The sequence below is a fragment of the Charadrius vociferus genome, unplaced genomic scaffold, assembly GCF_000708025.1.
Source record: "Charadrius vociferus isolate BGI_N301 unplaced genomic scaffold, ASM70802v2 scaffold15, whole genome shotgun sequence".
Classification (NCBI taxonomy): Eukaryota; Metazoa; Chordata; class Aves; order Charadriiformes; family Charadriidae; genus Charadrius; species Charadrius vociferus.
Window position 1 is genome coordinate 4,035,625 of NW_009650064.1, and position 22,321 is coordinate 4,057,945.

General features: G+C 36.8%; 2 protein-coding genes across 2 annotated transcripts in view; both read left to right on the forward strand.

Moving 5' to 3' along the window:
* The first annotated feature begins 3,908 nt into the window (after window positions 1–3,908).
* On the forward strand, window positions 3,909–7,414 carry FBXO43 (F-box protein 43). The gene is made up of 4 exons (XM_009891828.1): window positions 3,909–5,386; window positions 6,300–6,402; window positions 6,889–7,074; window positions 7,166–7,414. Exons 1-4 carry the CDS (start codon window positions 3,909–3,911, stop codon window positions 7,412–7,414), a joined length of 2,016 nt encoding a protein of 671 aa, XP_009890130.1.
* A 12,319-nt stretch (window positions 7,415–19,733) lies between these two features.
* RGS22 (regulator of G-protein signaling 22) overlaps window positions 19,734–22,321 on the forward strand; it is an 81,343-nt gene continuing 78,755 nt past the window's right edge. The window contains exons 1-2 of the mRNA XM_009891915.1: window positions 19,734–19,758; window positions 20,414–20,442. Coding sequence (XP_009890217.1) covers window positions 19,734–19,758; window positions 20,414–20,442 — 54 coding nt within the window. The remainder of the gene's footprint in view (window positions 19,759–20,413; window positions 20,443–22,321) is intronic.

Sequence of the window (22,321 nt, forward strand, 5' to 3'; positions counted from 1 at the left end):
TCAGCTGCCCTCGGCGGTAGGGGCCCTCTAGGCTGTGTTCCCTGTGCTCAGCCGTCTGCCAGATGAGGAGGTGAAGCTGTTGCTTTGCTCGTGTCCGGCACCCCAGGTGACTGAGATCCTCGGGTGCTGGTCCCTAGGTAGCCGCCAGTCTTCATCGCTGGGTAATTAGACATTGCAGTGAACGCATATACAGACCAACAGAAAACCGTGTCTCACCTGGGTAATGTTTCTCTTGCACCTCTCTCTTTTTCTCTACCCATCCTTTCTCACTCTAGGTTGTCAGTAGGGGTAAGCACTACTTTGAGTACAGCACCTTTGCTTTGGAAGATCTCGAGTTGCTTCACAAATTAGGGTAAGTGACCCACACCTTACAGATAGGACTTAGCTGTGCTATATCAATGTCTTTGAAGGTACGAATGACTTCTCCGTGTTTAGATCTGGGCGCTCAAAGAGCAGAGTCTTCAGATAGTCAGTTTTACTGCAGATATCTGTTTAAATAACAAAGAAAATATTCTTGTATCACCAAAACTTTGCCTTTATCTGTTCTGTTAACAATGGTGAAGTGACAAACAAGGACAGAAAACATCTTGTTTGAGACATAAATGTTCAGTGTGTGTTACTGCGGAATGCAAATTAGTATCAGGAATAGGCGTGACTCCATCCTAGAACTGATGCTGAAGTTATAGGCACCACTTACATTGCCTTCTGGTAACCAACATTTTTACCTCTTTAGGATGCTTTGTAAGACTAAGCTTGTCAGAAATTATTTCTTGCCTAAATGTCTGAATCCTGCTCTTAATTTAGTTTGGGTCTCTGAATATAAAAGACTTTGGTCTGTAAACTGCCAGAAAGTTTGCAGTTGACTTGTAAACCAATTTGAGAATTACAAAATTAGTAATAGATATGAGAAATGTATAGAGCACAAGATTCTACACTTAACAGATGTGGATTTTATTCCTCCCTCTGTAACTGACTTGCTGTGTGACCAGTCTTTTCTTCCCTACACATCTGTTTTATCACGTCTAAAACAAGGTTAACAATACTGTCAGAAATTAAAGATCCCCCAATGAAAATGACTTGATGTTACATATCAAATTTATTAGATTAAACTGTTCTCCTGATAAAAAAGAAGTACTTATAAAACACTAGACAAGTCATAAGAGGTTTTATTTGGTATCTTTTATAAGTAGCATCTCGTTTTATTATGAGAGATGTTCAGCACCTCTGAAAGGCTTTCCCTTCTGTACTGTATTTGTAAAATGAGACCTTGTGTTACATTAAATCTTAATTTGTGCAAGCAATAAGTTTCTTGGGGGGGGGGGAAATTAATATAGAAACCTGAAGTACATACTGGGGTTTGCTGTAAAGAAGCATAATGGACATTGTTCACTCAGTGTCTGTATTGCAGTGGCTTCCCTATCGATTTTTTCCAAAATTGTTCTCGCAAAATCAATATAGTAAGCCCACAGGCTCCCCCTGCTGGACATTGACGTATCTACAGCATATTTTTGGTTTTTGCTATTCTGAACTCCCCTACTTGCAAAAACTTGTTTTTCTGTGATTTTAGGTTACTTGAAACACAAGTTTGCTCAAATTCTTTTACACTGTAGTATTTTAAATTTCCTTTACTCTCAGTTCATAAGATTAGATAATTTCTTCCATGGAATGTCTGAGAATGAAACTGCAAACGTGAGTTCTTTTCATTGTTTCTTCATTATGTTGCCTGAACATTAAGTTTCTAAACCTGCAACCCTGTGTATTTTGTTAAATGTGTGGTTAGTTTGGCTTTGTTTAAGGAAAATATTAATATTTTTAAAGGTAAGTGTGGGCATGCGATTTCTTTTTTTTCTTTCTTTTTTTTTTTTTTTTGTGGGATTGAGATTTTGAATAGCTGTCTCTAAATAGCATTCAAAATTTAAATCTCTGTCCATCAGCATTTTTGGTAGGAATATCTCCTGGCAATGTTTGCTAACTAACTGCAGTTCACCAATATTCATCATAGAAAATGAAACCTCTATTCTCTTTGTAGACTGCAGAAAGATAATGCCCTGTTGTTAGTACAGGTCTCTTATTGGTCTTCCTCCTTTTACAAAAAAGAAGAGCTATGTTGATGTGGTCCTCCACTCATAGCGTGAATAATCAATTGAAGAGCAGCAATGTATTACATAGAGACTCTTCATACCTTTTTCCTATCTTTTTAAAGTTATTTTCTAGTTCATGACACAGCATTTGTAGAAGTGAACGGTAGAGCAAAAGGCAGCTGACCAGACTTTGGAGTTTGTTACCTTCTTGGAATTATTTTCACATGCTTTCTTTCCTGGAAGAATTTTTCTCAATTATGTGGATGGATTTTTTTTTGTTTGTTTTAAATATATTTGATTTAATACTGATATTAGCATGATTCTGTAGGCTTTTATGCCAAATCTTCACAGTCTTCTCTTTAATATCCCGTTCCATTTGAACTTCTACATGTTGCTGTCTCCTCACAGTAGAAAACAAAACAAAGCACTTTCTATATTGAAATGATCTTATAAGGTGTCTTCAACATGGGTCAAAAAATACTAATTAAATGACCTGAGATCATCCAAGAATAGTGTGGTGTTGTGTGTGTCGTGTCCCATCTCCCCATCTCCCAACAAATTGGGTTCCCACTGCTTGTATTTGGTGGCTTAGGGCTTGACGAAGTCCGGACTGTTAGCGTATTAGCAGTGTCTTAATACTTGGTGTTTAAGCCACTGTTAACAATTTTTATTTTTGTCTGTTCTGAAAATTCAATAACTATTGCCAGGCTTCTGTTCCAAAATACCAGTTCTAGAGACCAGTAACATAACCTAGTAAAAGGTGCTGACTCCAACTTTGAAAGTCTCACAACGTTGAATGGTTTCTGTGAGAACAGCCCTCATACTGGCGTTATTCATGACGTCTTTTATGTGGTTACTGTGTCTTGTGTGTAGAAAGCTGTAACCTATTGCCTCTCTGGTTAGGGTGGAGAAACTATGCCATGTATGAGTGGGGAACAAAAGTAAGTCTGTATTCTAACATCTCCTATTTAAATGGGTGCATCAGCCACTTGTAACTTTCCTAGGAAAATATACAGTAGATCTTAAAAGCTTTTATACTTACTAAGTTTGAAAGAAATTTTCTTTCCATGTATGTGGTGAGAGGATGTATAGTCAGTCCATCCATTTCTTTAAAGTGTAAAATTTCAGAACACTCAGTTTACACACAGAGCTGAGAAAAAGCAGGGAGCTTGTCTACAAAATAACATTAAAATATTAAGGTAGATAAGAATGCACTGTTCACTTTGTAACTAGAGGTTAAGTTTTAGTCTCTCCAGGGACTGTAGGGATCTAAATAACAGTGAGAGCTGTAGACTTGTGACTTCATGATTAATCCTCTCATTTTTCTTAAGGAGAAAATGCCTTTTGTCTAAACTCATCTATTACCAGAGCTTCTGCTAGTTCTTGAGGACTGAACTGGTAATGGTTGGATGAACCAATAACACAGTGCTAATAAAAAAATCGAAGTCCTACTGGAATGAGAGGGAGTTTTGTCACAGATTTTAGCACAAACGAGACTCTAGTCGCCGTGTTGCTTATTTGAAGTGTTTTTCCTTGGATAAGGATTGGCAGATCAATTAGCTAACTGAATGTATGTTTTAAGTTGCTTCACTTACAGTGTACTACCCATTTTAATCACTCCTTCTAAACATTTACGTGATTGTAATTTATCTCTGTGTTCATGTTGTTACTAAGACTAACAACAATACTTTTGTCATGGCTGCTAGCTTGGTAGAATTACACAAGGCTTTCTCGCTAATCTGAGGGTGTTTTGGTGACTACTTTTATTGTTTGTTTCAGAAATAACACTGGTATCTTCATTTACAAAGTCAAAGTGCCAAGCAGAAGATGTCAGACAGTCATTCAGTAATGTTGAATACTCTTAAAAGAAATAGATTAACATCTCCCAGCAGTAATTTGAAATACTCGAATTTTAAAGACACATGTTGCACTTCAGTATTTCTGGACAGGAGATGCAAAGAGGCAGTAAAAGATCCTGATGTAGAACACAAAGAAGCACTAAGTGCAACAAGCTTATCATTGCTACAAGAGCATTCTGAGCGTATTCATCCAAATGCCCTCTTTCCTGTGTCATCGATTGAAAATGAAATGAATTCCATCTCCTTATCAGAAAGAAGAGATGCAAATAGAAGTGCAGATTTCTTTGAAACTCCTAAAGTGAGTAGAAAAGGCTCCTCACTACGCAGGAGACTGGTTTTATCTAAGACTGTTCCAACTGGCACAACTGTGGGATGCTGTGAAAGACAAGCTAGTTCTTCAGGAAGCAGCAGGAAAAAAGTACACTCTTGTGTTTTGAGCTCTGAAGAAAAACTTTTACAAACTGCTTTAGATTCTCCAAGAGATAAAAGTTACAAACCTCTTACAGCTCACACTTCAAAAACTGGAGACTCTAATCCTGATTGCCCAAAGCGGAGACTTTCCTTTTCACAACAAAGGACTTCTACGCTAGATGAGTCCAAATGTAAGGACCCCTTATTGCTAGAACCAGAATGTTTATCTCCAATTCAGTGTAAGGATGTTATTGTTAGTAACACTAATGAATTCAATGAAAGTGTCCTTGTGAGCGTTAGTGATGGGGTGCTTAGGACTTCTACTTACAGTGTGTTACCTGAGGCCAACAAGGGTAAGTTCCTGACTTCTGTCAACAGTCTTGTAGAGAGCTTTAACTTTGAACTGTGTGAAATAAACTCTCCCCCCGTTAAGCTGGCAAGTTACCCAGATCTTTCAATACCTGAAGACAGTGGATATAATTCACTTCATTTGGACAAATCTGGAGACTTGTTGTCTGATCATGAGGGGTCTTTCCAAGAGTTCTTCCAAAAACGTAAAGAAGGTTCCAAAATTCTGGATAATAAAAGAAAGACAAGAAAACTTGAACAAGTTAGAAAGTTATCCACTCTTCGGGAACAAGGCTCACAGTCAGAGACAGAAGATCATCATAGCAGTCCTTCTACTTCAGCATGTATGTTAACAGAAGAAAGAAACTTTGTCAGTGAAGACCATGCATTAGTTTTAGAAGAACAGCCTAGTGGAGACCTAGTTGTAAGTCACAGAGATCTCTCAAGAACTCCAGCTCTGAAAATAGTTCATGAAATTTGCTTGCAAAGACAAAGATCAGACCAAAATCAAATATCACAGAATATTGATGGAACAGAAATATTTGCATTAGAACATGTTCTTGCTGGACTTATTGGCAAGAAAATGGGCCTTGAAAAATTAGATATTTTAACAGAATTAAAATACAGAAATTTAACACATGTTCTTGCTATAGTTTTAGATGCTTTGACAGTGGAAAGTCTGTGCAGGTAAGTACTACTGCTTTTTATTTTTTCCCCAGAAAAAGTGAAAATATGTGTTTCTGCAAATAAATTAGCATAAATTCTGGAATAGCAGGTGTTGTCAATAGAATTTGTTCTGGGCAAATTAAAAGGTTTTGTCATGATTAACCAAGTGGCCCTTTCTGTGTAGTTCTAAAAACATATTGTGTGGGGGAATTAAAAAACCAAACCGAACAAACAAAAAGCCAAACTTGGGAATTAGTAAACTTAAAACTAAATTACATTATTTGTAAATTTTAAAATATATTAAAAATGTCCTTATGCCTAGAAAGTAATTTCTTCTCATTAAAAGTTCCCCAGTTCCCAGCATAGTACTCAAAACACATTTTCTAGATTTTTTTTCTCTTGTGTATTTAATATTTCTAAGCACGAAGATGCTCAAAGGATTTTACTTCATGAGTAATGTTCTAGATTAATTTTTGAAAAAAGTTACAGTGTCTATTGATTAAAGAAATTAAGTGCCATGTGTGTTAGCTACAAAGGTAATGGGAGAACAGGTGGAATTATAAAGGCCTGGATGTTTTCAGAACACTTAACACACAAAAATGTGACTTTGGAAACAAACTTGGTAAGTGGCTTATGTGGAAGGAAGGAATATATTTAATTTTGTAATTCAAAGTTATGCTGTATTATTTATATTGCAGTTGTTCACTAGATTCTGCTATTATTCTATAGAGTCGTGCATAAGAGTACATGAGATCTGTGTTTCATAACAATACGGTGAACTCTTCTAGTATATAGCAATCGTCTGATGATGACCAATGACCAACAGTATCTGAAATAATGCAAAAATATTTAAAAGGTAGTCTTGCTATCATGACTTCTGTACTACTTGGCAAAAATGTGAAAGTGGATAACTTTTTTCATTCATTTATTCCAGCATTTGGAAAGTAAGCAAAAACTGGCGTGAAATCATCATACAAGATAAAAGTGCAGATAAGAGGAGAAAGTTGTACATAAAGAACCTGAAAGAAGAAACTGGGGTAAGGTTCATCTCCGAGGTAATATTTTTTTCAAGTGTGAAAAAAGACAGGTCAGAGGAAAGAGGAAATATCTTGTAAAGCTACAGAAAGGTAGCTGATGGTTAGTGATTGGACTTAATGATCTTAAAGGTCTCTTCCAACCACAATGATTCTATGGTAGAGACAGTTCCACCACCAATATGTGAAGGTGTCTAACAGGAGAATGTAATAGCTTTTATTGTTTTTCAACTGTCCACAGTTTGACTACCAGTCTTTCAATCATGGGAGACTCTTTTTTGTTTTCTCCCTAAATATATGTTTTCTTACTAAATATAAACTTTTAATGGGAAAGATATGAACTATACATAATTTCCTTTTCTAATGTGTTGTTGTAGAGGGAAAACAAAAAAAGCAAAAAAACAGCTGCAAATCCCAAATAAAATACAACCCTCATTTGTTTCCTTTTGTGTTTTTTTTTCTTTTATTTATAATTATAAACTTTAACAGGAATATTTCTTGAATGCTGAAGATGCTGCCACAAGACTTAATGTTCTCAATAGATCTGCTCTAAGGCCCGTTCAAGCTCAAGCCAGAACTTTTGTAATGCAAACACCAGCTTCATCCACTGAACTTGCACACAGGAGATGCAATTCTGTTCCCCGTTCAACTCATAGACAGGAAGAATACATAAAAGTAGGTAGCTAAGAAACTTTTCACTTTTAGTTTTTAGAAAACTTTCATTCACAAGAACTAAGTAGCTCTTCTCTCCCTCCTCCTGCTACAGGTTGCTAAAACTCTGTTCACTGACGAAGCTCTAAAACCTTGTCCAAGATGTCAATATCCTGCTAAATATCAATTGGTAAAAAAACGGGGACTATGCAGCAGAGAGGCATGTGCATTTGAGTTCTGTATTTTATGTCTGCATGCTTTCCATGGGTCAAAAGAATGTAATAGTTTATCTGCAAAATGGAACAACAAAAAAGATGCTCCTCCAGGAAGTGCCCAAAGCAAAAGAAATTTAAAAAGACTCTAAATTTGTAAGGCATATAAGTCCTTACATTTAAATCCTTTTCCCCTTCTCCTAGATTCCTAATCTTGTTCATATTCTTCCTAAATATATGTATTTTGAAAATCTCATTCAATGTGTTTTTGCTGACTTATCTTGATAACTTCTCATGTATATATCTTAATCAATTTAGTATATATTTGGTTTTGAAAAAAGTGAATATTTTAAAACATTTTGTCCTGTTTTACCTGTGGTGTAGTAGCTAGGCACTTACTAACATCTTACATTTTTAATAAAGTATCTTAAATGTAATCTTCAATATCTAGCTTACAGCACCTCATAGATGTTTAAAAATGTGATTCTTGTCTTAATGACAAATTAAAGAAAATTATTTTTAAAAACTCTACTTAATGGGATTTATTTATTATTCACTTTAAATTACAGTAAATGTTTTTAAAATATCTTAAAGTGGGGCACTAGGTACATATGCAAAAAAAAAATACTTCTACCTATATAAATGATGATACCTCAAAAGCAATATATTAGTTGCCTGAATTTTATATCAGAATAATTATTGTGGTGTTCTCTTAGACAATAGAATAGTAATTTCTAAATCAAGATGATGCTGTGTGGATATTCTATGGTACTGTTTTTTAGAGTTTTTATCTTTACTTGAAAACTTCAGATGATATAGTATATATATACACATATCCAAATATACTGTTGCACTACCCTTGTTGTGAACTTACCTTTATACTTAGTCTGGTCTGACTTTACTTTGTATCCTGGATCATCTTCATCTTCTGCTTGAATTAAAGGATTATCAACTGCTAGAAATAATCCTTTCTCTAGCTGTAGATTTAATTAAGGGAAGTCACTGATTTTGCTCTTGTACTAAATATGCTCATCCTTTACAGAAAAAGAACTCTATCTGCCTCTCAGATATCAAATGATTTTTGTGGTTTGCTTTGTGTGGTGGTTTTTGTTTGTTTGTTTTTAAAACCCAATTCCTAGCAGTTGTAAACAGCTTGAAATACAGACGTGGACACAGTACTTGCTCTATGAAGATATAACAATTAACTTCTCCAATTGATATTGTCCTACTTACCCTTTCAAGGAGTTCATTTGTCACAAGCATCTTGCAGAACACCTGTAGTCAGCTGGTGTTTCTTCCGCACTCTCCCTCTGATTTTGTGCTATGTGTTATATTTGTGATGTTGTAATTTTACTGTGTGTATTTGTAGGTAAACCTTATCATTGAGCTATTTAAAAAGTAGCCTGATTTTTAAAAAAAAGTTTTCAACTAAGCAATAAGCTGTGTATTTACCTCTGTTAATATTTATTCACATATCCCTTTATTTTTATTGTCTAAAAATTACAAATAACTTCTGTAATTTTTTTCTTTCCACACCATCTCTGGATGTTTAAGACAAATGGACCAGGGTAATTCACTTCAGGATATTCTAGAAACACCACTTCCTGTCTCTCATTTCTATCTGTTGTGATTTGTAATTTGGTCAGTACTTTTAGCATACCTGATTTCTGTGACAGTAGCTCCACACAGTATTTGGAAGGAGGAGGAACAATATGGTTAGTAAAATGCCATAGAAATTTTAGTACTAACTCCATTAACCAATCATGGTATCATTAAAGAAGGGATCAACCCAATGTATCTGCCAGAAAATCATGTTTATTGCATGAATAAAATTATCAACAGTTTCATTCCATACTTATTTGTTTTTGCTAAGCTTTTGCATTATTCTTGTCTAGGGTTAGACTGGTAGCACTTGAACTGGAAGACTGAAAGAGAAGTTTATATAGAATCTATTCTGAATGAACAATTGAGGGGAAGAATTTTTGGGCAAGCTAGGGAATATAGAGGTACGTGTGTATATCGTTTCGGTTTAGGAAGAATGGCAATTCATTACAGAGGAGGAGGCTGCAAACAGGAAAATTGCTAAATTATTTGATTTATTTAATATTTGCATTTCTCTAATTGATTGGAACTTTAAGTGTTCAAGGTCTACTGAAAAGTTAATTTAGCTCAGAGAACTATTGGATTGGTTCTTTTATTCTTAGGTGTAAAGTAACTACATTTTTAGAAATGTTTAATAGTTTCTATTAAAAGTTAAATTGACATGATGAAGAACAACTTTCTAGGCAGGAAGTTATATTACACAAGAACCTGAATGTACACAGTTTGTAGCTATGATAACTTAATTTGGATTAAGTTTTTTTCTTGCCACTGAACTATCAAATAAAATAGGGGGTCATCGTAACTGCAATGCAGAATAAGTACAGCATGTCATAGCATGTCAGACTGCCATTGACATCACTGCATTTTACCTTTGATAAATACTAAATACCAAAACCAAAAAACCCAAGCAAAAAACCTCACAGTCTGTGAGTGTCACAGAGTCTAGGGATTCGTGTCCAGCAGCTTTATTTTTCTACTGGGCTGAATTAATTCTCAGAGACTTGAGGTCAGGTACTAACACTTTTAGCTAGCACAGAGAAGGAGGATGCGAAGGTGGTCCTTGGGTAGAAATAACAATGGGTAAGAGTTTCTCAAAATATCCTGCCCATAATTATTCTCCAGCTCAAGAATTTTTCTTACAATTGACAACAGGTTGTTGGAAAGGGAGAAGTGAATTGCCTTTCACTCTGGAAGATGGGGATAATGAGATTAATTTTAATGTTTGAGGTAATATTGGTTTTATTTGCTGCTGAAAACCTTATTTTTGCAATCCCATTGCTCTTCAGACTGGCATGATCTGTAGTGGGAGTAGTGATATTGCCTATAAAGGATGCCCAGGGAATGCGTTTAGATTTCTGAAGGTGATGGCTTGAGCCAGAGCTGTGGGTTTAAATTCTAAAAAAGAATTCTTAGGAGTAACCTTTTGCTGCTGACAGATGTTGCTGCAAGAATCGTACTTCATAAATCTTTTTTTTTGGAGCAGAAACCATAAACCTCAAGTGGTCTGTGAGGAGGAAATTGAAATTACTTAAGTCTCTGATCATTCTTTCCTTGGTGACAAGTATGGTAGAACTTAGGCAAAAATATGTTATAAATCTTTTGAATTGTTTATAGGATAGAGAACGTTAGTATGTTCTATCACTAACTAGCTAAAAATGATAAAAAATTTTGGTCGTTAAACTAAGGAGCTCATCAACATCTAATAGATTATTTTCCTATTCCATATATTGGTTATTCATTGGTACCCCTTAGGCAATTTAGGTCATGTGGGTATATTTTAATACAAGATATAACTCCTTTTCTTTCTGTTTTCATAGGCAAATGAAGAAATACAGGAGTGTCATATTAGAAAGGGACTTCTGGAATTTAGTGCCAAGCTCTTATGTGAACTCATCAAGTTCTATCTTAAAACTGGATAGAATACTATCTCATGACCTTTATGTTGGAGACCTGTTCCAGATTGCTGTATTATGTACTTAATCAGTTGCCTTTTTTTCCCCAGCATTGCTATTAAAATAGCTACTCTATATGTTTGTTCTTCCCCTTAGACTTTTTTCCCCCCGTGTTATGATTGTGTTGTATACTCCCTCACTCTTTATTTCATTGACAAAAAACCCTCTGAACTTAGTCTCATCTCTTAGATACAACCTCTGTCTCTTGGATTGTCTTAATGACTCTTCTCTCTCCATTTGAATCTATTTTTTGAATCTATGCAACCAGCATTCCAGGTAAAACCTCCTCAAGACCTTGAATAATATTAGAGCTTCTCTTTTTTTCTACCAGAAATACTTCGACCAATGCATACTAAGATTAGCATTCTTTGTCTTCCACACACTTGCAGTTTAGTCGCTAGGTGTAGTACTCCATATTCTTCTCTCAAAGATTTTGAAAAGATCACAATTTCTTCCATAAATTCTCACTGACCCTTAAGTGCATAACCTTGTATTTTGTACTACGAAGTACCTTGTATTTTGCACTACTAAGCCTTTTTTCTTTCTCTACTTCAGTTTCGTGGTGATTTAGTATTTGATGTGGTATTACCTTTTTATAAGTGCAAATTTTTTCTGTAGTGAATCTTAAAGCATTTTTTTGATGCAAAACACCTAGCAGATTCTGTTATCACTTGTCAGATGCCCCAACAAAATCTGACAGCTTCTTGAGAATGAGGTATTTATTTTTAGTTAAACAAAAACAGCTTGCTTTTACTTTCTGACTTTCTGAGCTCTGAATAGTTGAAGTTCTCATTACAAAAAGACTTAGCACATTTTTTTCTCTTAACTTTGATGTGCCTCTGTACAGTGTTAGAACCTGCCCAAACTTGTTGGAAGCCTAAACACTAGTAAGGCCTAATTGTTAATGGATGAGTAGTGAAGAAACCAACTCTTCAGCTGAAAATATGGATGGCATGGAGTTCTGAATGAACTCAAACATTGGTGTTGAAGACTAGAAGCTTCATATAAAAATAGATCTCTGACTTGGATACAGGAGTTCATGTGTTAAAAGCCCCTCTAATTTTTCCCCTTTGCATTCTAAAAATCATTCTGAAAACAGTTGTACAAGGGACACTGAATTGTTCTGTCTTAATTCTGTAAGCACCTTAAATCTTTGGAAAATGGGATGTGGAAACTGTACCTGTATATCAACTGCTTCTTTTTAGTCCTGAATCATAGTGAAAAACCTATTTCTGTAAGCTATTTAAACTTAGACATTGTGTCCTGACTAGAACCAGCTGAAGTGGTAGAAGGATCATAACTTCTGGGAAAAGGAGGACAGCTAGCTGGGAAGCAATAGTACCCTAGACAAACATAGAAACTCTTGCTAAAAGTTATCATTTGGAGCTGCAGGGTTATTGCAGAACTAGACAGCAGTTGTGCAGTGGTCTTCCACTTCAGCAAAAATGTTAATTATCATCCTAAAGTGCTGCTGTTGCTTAAATGGAGGACTCCTATCTCATATTCACTGGGTGGATGCTAAAGTTCCCTAAGTACTGAATTGGCTGTAATACATTATTTGGGGCCTGAAGAACACATCTAGAAATGCCTTGTTCTGCCAAGACTCGGTAGCTCAGTACCTAGCCTATATGTAGACAACTGGGATCCAAAATGAAGTTTTCCTCTGGTAGGACTCCATCACATATTCCTGGTGCGCGTTTTGATAGATTACATGTTATATAGATTGTGGCAATAGCAACATCTTTGGCTTTTAAACACGAATTTTGGGTGTGTTGAACGTTCTCCTGTCTCTGGAAAAATGTTGTATAAAAGAAGCACTTCCACAAAATATTGGAATTTCAGGTTCAATTTTCCTTTATTCTTTTCCCGTTGTGTACTGTGGCATACAAAAACTGTTACTGGGATGCAGTTATTCTCCAGCCTTGCTGTTGGAAACATTTTTGTCAAGAATTTGTTCTAAGACTCTGTCCTGAATGGGCAAAGTAAGAGGGAGTGTGATATTTTTTTTTAATTTTTTTTTTTTTAAAGACTTAATGCTGGAAACTTAAGCAGGTTGGAGCTCTACCTTTGTTTGGAGGCAAGAGATGGGTCCTGTTTTCTGCTCCAAACAGAAATGCTCACTGGTGCACTGTTGAAGTTCCTGTTCTGGACTTTTTCCTAAATTTGAATAATTGCCATAGAGTAGTCCAGGGAGAATGTCATACAACACAGCACGGGTAACAAGAAAATGAACTAATTCTAGAAATGCTTTGCTCAATTAACTAACTTAAATATGAAATTATCTTAAGGGTTGAACTGCTTTCCTCACTGAAAATAGTCCTTTATTTCAAATGCATACACGCTGTTAATAAAAATATTTTATCACAAGGGGGCACCAAAGATTTTTCTTAGAGAGGAGAATACTAGTTGTTTTTCTTCTTGCTTTAACCCTTACATGCTAACTCAACATTATGAATGCAAAATGTTTTGAATAGCTTAAAGCAAGTCTGGCCATAATTCCTGCCCCTGGGAGCTACATACCAAAATCTTCAAGCAAAGAGTGGCATCTTGGGAAGTAATTCAGATGGTATTACTTCTCCAAGGCCTCCTTTGCAGGGTAAAACTGTGCTGGGCACACAGCCAGGTCCTGCAGCAACTGGGCAAGATTGGCCTAAAGAGTGCCTTCTGGCTCAGTTCCATGCAGGGCAGTCTCCATGCCAGCCTGGTGTTGGCTATAACTCTCTCGTAGAAGTGTTGCAGTTTAAGTAGTTGAGAACTGATAGTTCCAGGAGCTGCACAGTCTGAACTTTATTTCCTAACTGCAGAAAATGTATTTGATAATAAAATCCAATATAGTTCTGCAAAGTATGGATAGTCTACAAGTGCCTCCTCAATCTATCATGATTTGAAATGATCATAGGAATACTATCTTATTGTACGCATTTCATTTGTACTTAATGTTCTGATGCCTTTAGTGAACAAGAGAAAAATCGAACTGTTCAAACTCAAAATTGGGAAGGGGCTAAGTATTTCCACATAAGATATTGTAAACAATATAAGAATGGCAGCATTTTTTTTTTTTTTAGTTTTAGTCTGCTAGATGAAGACTGGGTGAGAATTTGGGAACTTAATGTATTCTTTATTCTTTAACTAGGTACTTCTGAAGTCCAGGAGAGCAATAGGTAGGAAACTAGAATACCTACAAAATAAGAAGGCTGTAATTTTGTATGCTTTCATGAAGCATGATTAAAATCTTAAGGAGTATCTCTTAGGAATGGTGTAAGAATCCATAACTAACACCTGTTGTGTTGATACTGCTGTATTCTGGAAGCTGAAATACATGAAAACTTTTTCTTCTTTCCTCCTGATTTTTTTTTCTTCTTTAGCTGTATCAGTCCCCAAGTCTGCTTCATTATACTGCTACACAAGCAGCCATGGCAGTATAACACAAAAAGGTGGGAACTGGTGGTCAGTGGGATGTGCTGTCTCAAATAGCACTGCTGCTATCCACAGGCTCAATGCATCAGTAATATCTCACATGTATAACTTAGCTTCTAGCTGGGGAATCCTGGGTTTTGGGACTGTTGTTGACATCTGTTTGACTGTAACAGCAAGACTGGAAAGACTGACATGCATTTTGTGTTTCTTGTTGGGTATATGTCACATGCTGCCAGATGATGATCTTTAAAGTACATGTTTGGCATTATTGGCATATGTTATTCCTATCTGCTGAAGCTTCTTCATATGCCTCTTGTGTTGGGCCATCTGTTAAGCCTAGATCAAGGAACTGACCTAACTTAGCCCAAGCTACAAATAACCTCAGGAAAACCAATTGTCATGAAACTTGCTTGCACAACTAAAAGTAAGCAGTGATGGTAAACTTGCAAAGCTTAAGTTAGTGCAGCCAAAATGTATTACAAAACATGACTCCAGTTTATCTACATGAAAAGTGGAGAATAGACAGTGACAATGCAATCTTTTGTACGTAATGCCAAAATTTGATACTCCCCCTGATTGTGAAATCTCTGTGAGATATAACTGTCATAGTTTCTTCTGATCTGTATCTTATGTTTCAGGTGAAAGCTATGCTATGTTAACTGTAGTAGGGCTGCTAGCAATAAACTCTGCCTTGCTGTAAACTTAGACCCCATGCCAATTTTTTTATCTTGTATGTGGTTTGATAGCTGTGGCTCTAGCAGTTCTTTCCTGATTTTCATATTGTCTTCACAGAATGACTTTATTTTTAATACACTTCTTCAAACTGCCACAATCTTGCTGAAGAGTTTTTTCAATTAAGTTTTAATGCTCCTTTCCAAAATTAAAAAAGATAGTGTAATGCTCTCATAAAGTTTTAGCAATTATATCTTAAGACACAAATATGAATTTCTGAAGGCATCAGATGACCACAGGTATGAAACAGGTAGCTGGCATGTACGAGCTAGCAAGAGTACAAATGTATATCACAAATTGTTAAATGGTCCTTCCAAATTCCAATTCTCTTTCTGGGTATGCCTCTGTATTGCCTCTATCTTTTCCAAGACCCATACTAAGCAAAAGGAAATTAAACTTTATTTAAAGTCTTTAAACTTGATAAAACACCTCTGCCTTGTCCTGGTAGAATAAGGTTGCTATAGGAATCCTTGGGCTATTGGTGACACAGACAAGCCTAGGAATATCTCCAGTGACGAAGCCAATGGAGACTTTTGTAGAGGTCAAGCTCTTTGGACCTGCATTCTCTCTGACAGTCTCCTCCACTAGCAAAAGCTTTCTAATGTTGATAGACCAGAGCTATGTCACATCCCTTCCTTTACTATTTAGCCTCTCCTATTTTATTTTTAAGTACTTTCTTTTTTCTCTTTACCTAGACTATCTTCAGGAATGTTGGTTTCTCTTTTTCTCCTTTCAGAATTCTTCTGAGCTCTCATTCCCAATAACTCTTTTTTCGGGTGTCTGCATTGACTTTTTCTGACAGCCACAGAATTGCATTAAACTGTGCTGTAAACCAGAACTATCAGATTCAACACAGAGGCTGTACTACTACAACAGGCAGCTTCTGCCATTTTGCCAGCGGAATAATTTAAGGCACTTAAGGGCCAGCTATCTGACGATCAATTTGTGCTTTCCTCTCAGGATCTGACTCCCATTTTGGCAATTCTGCAGTTAATATTTAAATAGGTTTCCTAGCACCTGTTTCCAGTTTATGAGATTGCATCTGAAAGCAGCAAAGGCTAAAATGTATGTGGCAATCATCCAAACAAGAAAGAGTAAATTTCTCATTTAAGTAAAGTTGGATTTCTGTAAAGATAATATCTAGATATTAAAGATATCATGTGATGAAATGCCCACCTGTATCTGAGTTGGGGTGTTTCTATTGAAAATTGATGAGAATTAGTTCATAGGTGCCCTTGGAGATCCCTCTAGATGCCAGTCTGCATTTTTTTTTTTAATAGTATTTGCTACTTTTTGAATGCTTAGTTGTGGGGATGTTAATGACTTCACTGTGACCACTGCCAGGAATCAAATACTGGTTAGCACCTAAAAACACAAGTGTGAATGTGAATTTAATAAAGCAAGCCAATTTATATCTTGTCTTTACTCGAGCAAGTCATGAAGGAGGAGTCTTGTTCACCTAGCGAGCTGGCATAGCTTATACACTTGTTTCTTTGAGTGAAAAGTTGTCTCAGCAGTTTCGATTTGATTTGCCTGGATGATACTTTGAAGCACTTTCCCTGGTAAATCATTGAAAGCATAAATTTCTGAGGAGCGTGGAGGAAAGGGACAATGACAGATTTAAGTCTTGACTGAAGGTTCACCTCTCCAAATGGCTTTTCAGTAATGAGCAGAGGAGGGAGATGCCAGCAGGGATGAGGAGGACCAATTTATGTTTTCCTCCCATCTGCCTTCTTGCGCAGACATCTTCCTGTGCTGGCCTTCTGCTAGATTACTATTCTCTCAAAATGCTAATAACTTGAAACATACTTCTAGTCCTTTTACTTTGTCTTGTCTACAGTTTTACTGGTATCACCTATTTTAGAATTTATTCTCCATCCTGTCTAGGCATTCATCTTTTCTACAAGATTAGATGCTTTTTGGCATAGATCATGGCTTTGACTATATTTATGAAGCATTCTGTAGGTCTGCAGTTCTGCAAAGGTAAACAATCATCAGAATGAAAATATGAGAAGCGCATGGAAAGAGAAAAATGTGGAAAAGGAGGAAAATGAGCTTAATCTTTAGAACTCGGCTTCACCAGCTGGTGAACATTTAACTGGCAATATAAGATCAGGACTGAAATGCACACACACAAAATATTTGACCTAAATGTGTGTTGTTAACTAAGGTAATGAGAAAGTGATAATGACTGCTAATAGATTCTCCGTGAGAGAGTACAGTATGTATTTCCTGATGAGCTTAATCCAAAATGCAATCTTTGAAGCACAATAAAAAGAAAATGAAGACCTAAGAGTTTTGTGAGTTTTATACCAAAATATACCAGATGACAGAAATAGAGAAAAAGTACCTTTTTTTTTTTTAAAATTTATTTACTCATTTCCAAACTTTATCTAAGCTGACTTGTGGCTTCCATTTCTAGTTTTTAAAAAGACACATTTGTCATGTTCCTGTTGTTGTTTTTTTCTTCAAAAATTACAAGTAATGTGGGAAGTTTAGGAGAATAGTATACACCAAAGACTATACCTAAACCCACAACAGAAAGAAAAAGGGGCAGGGGGAAAAGGAGTGGCATGAACATTACTTTAACCTTTTGAAATCATATTAAGTACTTTAGTTATGAGGCAATGCAGTTCTTCTATCTGTTGGAAAGTTTTCACTTTACATTTTATGGACTATCTTGTTACACATATTTCTATTACATTAGGTATACCTATTTGAAATATTTCATAAGCACAATAGAACATGTCCTGATATATGGCACTAAGAAATCATGTGTTTAAATGTATGCCATTCAGTTTTAACCTATTGTTTGTCATGTCTTATTGAACAGAATTTTCATATGGAGAACTTAAGTGTAGTTAGTACTTCATCAGAATACAGAGCAGAATCATGCTATTTAAATAGTCCATAGCTCACTTAAGATTGAATCTTTATATTTTATTCTTTGCTTCTGTTGAATATGCTTTTCATACATATAAAACTTTTGGCTGAAATGCGTATCTTGGCTATGATATTGTTCAGCTTCTCTCTTAGGTCTTTGGAAATACTGTTTTTCCCTTAGGTGAAAAAAACCCTCACAAAACACTTCACCCTAAAAAGCTAATCAGACAGCTAACAGCGTTCCACCAAGATAATCAGAAGAGACACTATCCTGGTATTTAGTAGTTAGAGCAGTGATTGTGGTATTTGGGCTGGCACCCCCATGAGTGGGAATGTACATCTTGAGTAGAGGGTGCAAAATACCATGTGTTTCTAGGAGATGAAGCCATTTTCCCTGCCTCTACAATAGTTGATTTGCTGCTTGTTTGTTTTTGACAGTGGTCATTTCCTTGGATTTAAGCTGTAGTTCCTGAGCATGTGCATTTGTTCTGTTTTTACTTGATCATGGATTCCACCAAAGTCATGTATGAATTAAATTATTTTTTCCCCACAGTTTAAGAGCATGACTGAAGATACTAAACAGTTCTGTGAAAGGGGGCACAAATGATAGAGTTTACTGGGAATAGGAAGCTCTTGGTGCATTTTGGGCACTTTCTTAGCACAGCTGATGGGTTAGGCTTCTCAAACGAGCCCTTCATGTAACTTGCATACATGACATCTTGTACAACTGATCCCAGTGGGTTTTATGCCAAGCTACTGAAATCAGTGCTGTTCTGGAAATGAGCAGCAGTAGAACCTTTGAGGGAACTTTCACGCCAAAAGCCCTGAAGGTACCTGAAGAACTTAAGCAGTTCTAGGATCAGATACATACTAGGTAGAATGTTTTCAGATCCCAACTGTGGAACATATGAAGACCACTGAAAACTCTATATAGGAGCCTGAATTCCTTCTTTGTACACAGCTTTAGCTGACCATACCAGAAATGTGACTTTCTCTTATATCCTGGGGTACCCCCTTGAGCCAAGGAAGAAACTAACAATCTGGGAGCAGACTCTCTTCCATGTCTCTTAATGTCTTTTCTTTTTCCACCTACACTATTTATAAACTCCCTAACTGAGCGAAAATGCAGCTGCCTTTGGATTTCTGCTAGGTATGGGCCCTGGCAGCAGGAGGAAGGCTGTTGCCAAGGCTGCAGGTTGTGTTTCTGGTACGTCGCGATGGCATGATGTTAGGAAACAGCCCAGGTTTCATCTCAGCCATAGCAATATGAAGCTCCTTGCCTTTTCTTACTTAGCTGCAGTGGAAGTTCTTTACCATAGATAAGACTGACTTTGTTACTTGGGATCAAGTCTCATAGTTGTCTTATGGATGCAGAATTATTTGATAGATGATGTAAATCCATTGGTCATTAGTCATATGTTTTGAGATTTTTTTTTTTTAAAGGCAAAATCTCACATGGCTGGAGGGTTTTGGCAATGTAAGAGAACATAGAATATCATTTTGGACTAAGAACTGCCTAGGCCAGTGGAGAAAAGAGCATTTAATTTCATTTCTTGCTGCAAATATCCTCAAGCTGCTAGTTCACAGCCATCTCTGGGCACCATATCAGCAGCGTGGCTGGTATCTGAGTCTGCCTCGCATCAGCAGTGGAAGTATTTGCTTACTGCTCAGCTCTTCCTGTGCATTGTTTGCAGTGCCATAGCAACCCCGCTTGCTGTGAGCCACGCAGCGGAGCCAGCCTGCCCTGGTGCAGACCAGCAGTCCCCAGGCAGGCCCAGGAACTCTGCAACTTCTATTTCTGGTCTGCAGCCAAGGCTTTCACCTTTGCAAATGAGGTGGTAAGCATGCAGGTGTGGATGCCGGCCCTTACGTGTGCAGATGCAGGATGCAGTCGAAGAGGCTTACCACTGGTATGTAGTGCTTTCCACGCAGGGTGGTGGACTGACTCTGTGTCAGACAGGGGGTCTGACCTCAGGGCGATTGTCTCAGGTATACAGGTGGTGATACAAAAGAGGGAGATTTTGAACTGCTAGGTTTAAACGTGCCCAGCAAAATTTATCAATCTGAAGAGAGAACTTTAGTCCCTTCAAATGGCACCACAAAAGGTGGAATATTTTCCGAGAACGAGTGAGATTTGGTTATCTGGGAACACCCACAATTGCATTTTTTGGAATTTTATCATACGATTCATAATATTTACTGTTCAAAGCTCCCAGAGTCTCATACAAATCTGTATTTTCTTTAAAGCCAGCAAGCTTCTAGTAATCAATTTTGCAGAGGAAAGCTGACAAGAAGTTAACTGATATGTGTGTGAAATAATCTAGTTAAATAATACTTTAATTATATTTAAATCATTCTTGTGATACTCAACCTTTTTATGCATGGGTCAACATTACTGCATGTTCTTAGAGTTTATTTTGTTTCCTCAGGCCGAGTTATTTTATTTCAGAATATCCAGGAAGGCTGTCATGGCTCACTACTTTTTGTTTCTGTTCAGTAATCATAGTTAAACAAGCTTGATTGTATTGCTTGGATAACATACGATACTTCATTTTTTTATTTCAGAGCCTCCATGTATAACAGAAGAAGTGCTTGTAAGTATCCTTTATAAGGCTTGGTCGTTCACTTTGTCATGCAACTGTAAAGCAAAAACAAAGGTTTTGGAAACTGTTATCTGGTTTCTCATTTCTGTCCTCTGTGTAAGTATGGAGTACTGAGTAATTTCTTACAATTTTCTCAGGCAAAAAAATACTTAGTTTGAAAATAATTAGAAAAAAATCTAGCAGGAAAATATGAAGAAGAAGGATGGAAATGGAAAGGAAAGTGAAAGAGGATGAAGGAAGGAAACAATCAATTGGAAGGTTGAACATGACAGGTTTAAAAATCTTCTCCTTACTTTACCTTTTCTGCCCATTGTTCTTAGCTCATTGTAGGATTTCCCTGATGTTTGTCTTCTCATTTGAAAGGTGGATCTGTTTGTCTGTTATCTCATATGAAACCAATACCTTATATCTTGCAGCTTAGGTAGCGTTTGCCTCTTCCACATTTTGGATGCCTTTGTAACTGTGTATTTTAAAGTATTGCTATTCCTTTTGAGAGCCTCTAGATACTATTTTCTTATACTGTTTATTATCATAAACAAAATCAACATGAATTCAGGCAGAGATAAATGATATATATATAGCAGATATTCATCGTATGTAAATATGTACATGAGAATATCTCTCAACTGCATATTTACATTGCATTAAACCTTGATTCTGCAGGCTACGTACTGTGACTAGACATGTCTGACTCCAGGTGAACTCCACATAAGGGCATGAAGCTGTCAGACTTCTCTGCAGGATTGGGGTTTTATACTAATTTTAACTTTTGACATTTAAAGATACCATTTATTATATATTTTTCAAGAGTGGAAAGGTATTTATCATTTTAGTGGGTGCTGCAATATGAAATGCAAGCATTTCAAGATGGTGTCACTTCTACCCAAGTTCAGCTTCTCTTTTGGTGTTTAGTAGTGTTTCTGTACTTTTTCATGATTGCGGTAATAGAGAAAGCTATCAAATGCTATAGATAAAGTCATTAGGTTTGTTTCCACAAAATCTCAAAGAAATTGTTGTATACCATTGCCAAAATAATTTAAAAATTCCTTTCAATTTTAAAAGAGTGACAGAAATCGGGCCCAGGATATTCCTGTTTGTACACAAATTGCATGAATACAAAACTGCAGTTTTGGACCAGTTTTTAGCACACCTTGACCTTCAGTTGCAATTGTAAGGCAGCTTTTCCTAGTCATAATTTGCAGCAGGAAAGATGGCACGGGAAGAAATGAAACAAAATGCTTCCTGACACAAGCTATAGTATTGTATATGCAACTCCATAACCTATAATGTGCAAATATGAAAGTGCAACTATGCTTTCAAATGAAAATAAGACTGACCAGGGGCCCTATTTGTAGACCTGACCCATCCCACAGGGAAGTCATCTGCCTCCCTGGGGCCAGAGTTAAGGACAGACGGAGAAAACTCCCTTCCCTGGTTCAGACATCAGATTACTACCCACTACCGATATTTCAGGCAGGTGGTGAAAAGGTAGGTACCAGAAGTCTAAAGGTAATGAAGAATGACTTTCGGGCACTGGGACGGCTGGTTAAGGGATCAGGAGCACAAATAGTGTTCTCCTCTATCCTACCATTTGCCGGAGATGATGAGGGGATAAATAGGAGGAGCCAGCAAATTAACTCCTGGCTCTGAGGCTGGTGCATCCAGCAGAACTTTGGCTTCTTTGATCATGGGCTGCTCTACAGGAAACCAGGCATGCTGGCAACAGGTGGGGATAGACTAACCTGTAGGGGAAGAAAGATCCTGGGACAAGAATTAGCAGGGCTCATTCATAGGGCTTTAAACTAGGTTTGAAGGGCAATGGGGATGAAACCAGGATTACAAAAGTGGTGCCTGGGAGCAGCATACCAGT

Excerpts from the sequence above, each read along its gene's own strand:
- FBXO43 (XM_009891828.1), top strand. The coding sequence starts at position 3,909 with ATGTCAGACAGTCATTCAGTAATGTTGAATACTCTTAAAAGAAATAGA. Across the intron at positions 5,387-6,299 it reads ACAGTGGAAAGTCTGTGCAG|CATTTGGAAAGTAAGCAAAA; the intron begins GTAAGTACTACT and ends CATTTATTCCAG. Across the intron at positions 7,075-7,165 it reads GACAGGAAGAATACATAAAA|GTTGCTAAAACTCTGTTCAC; the intron begins GTAGGTAGCTAA and ends CTCCTGCTACAG.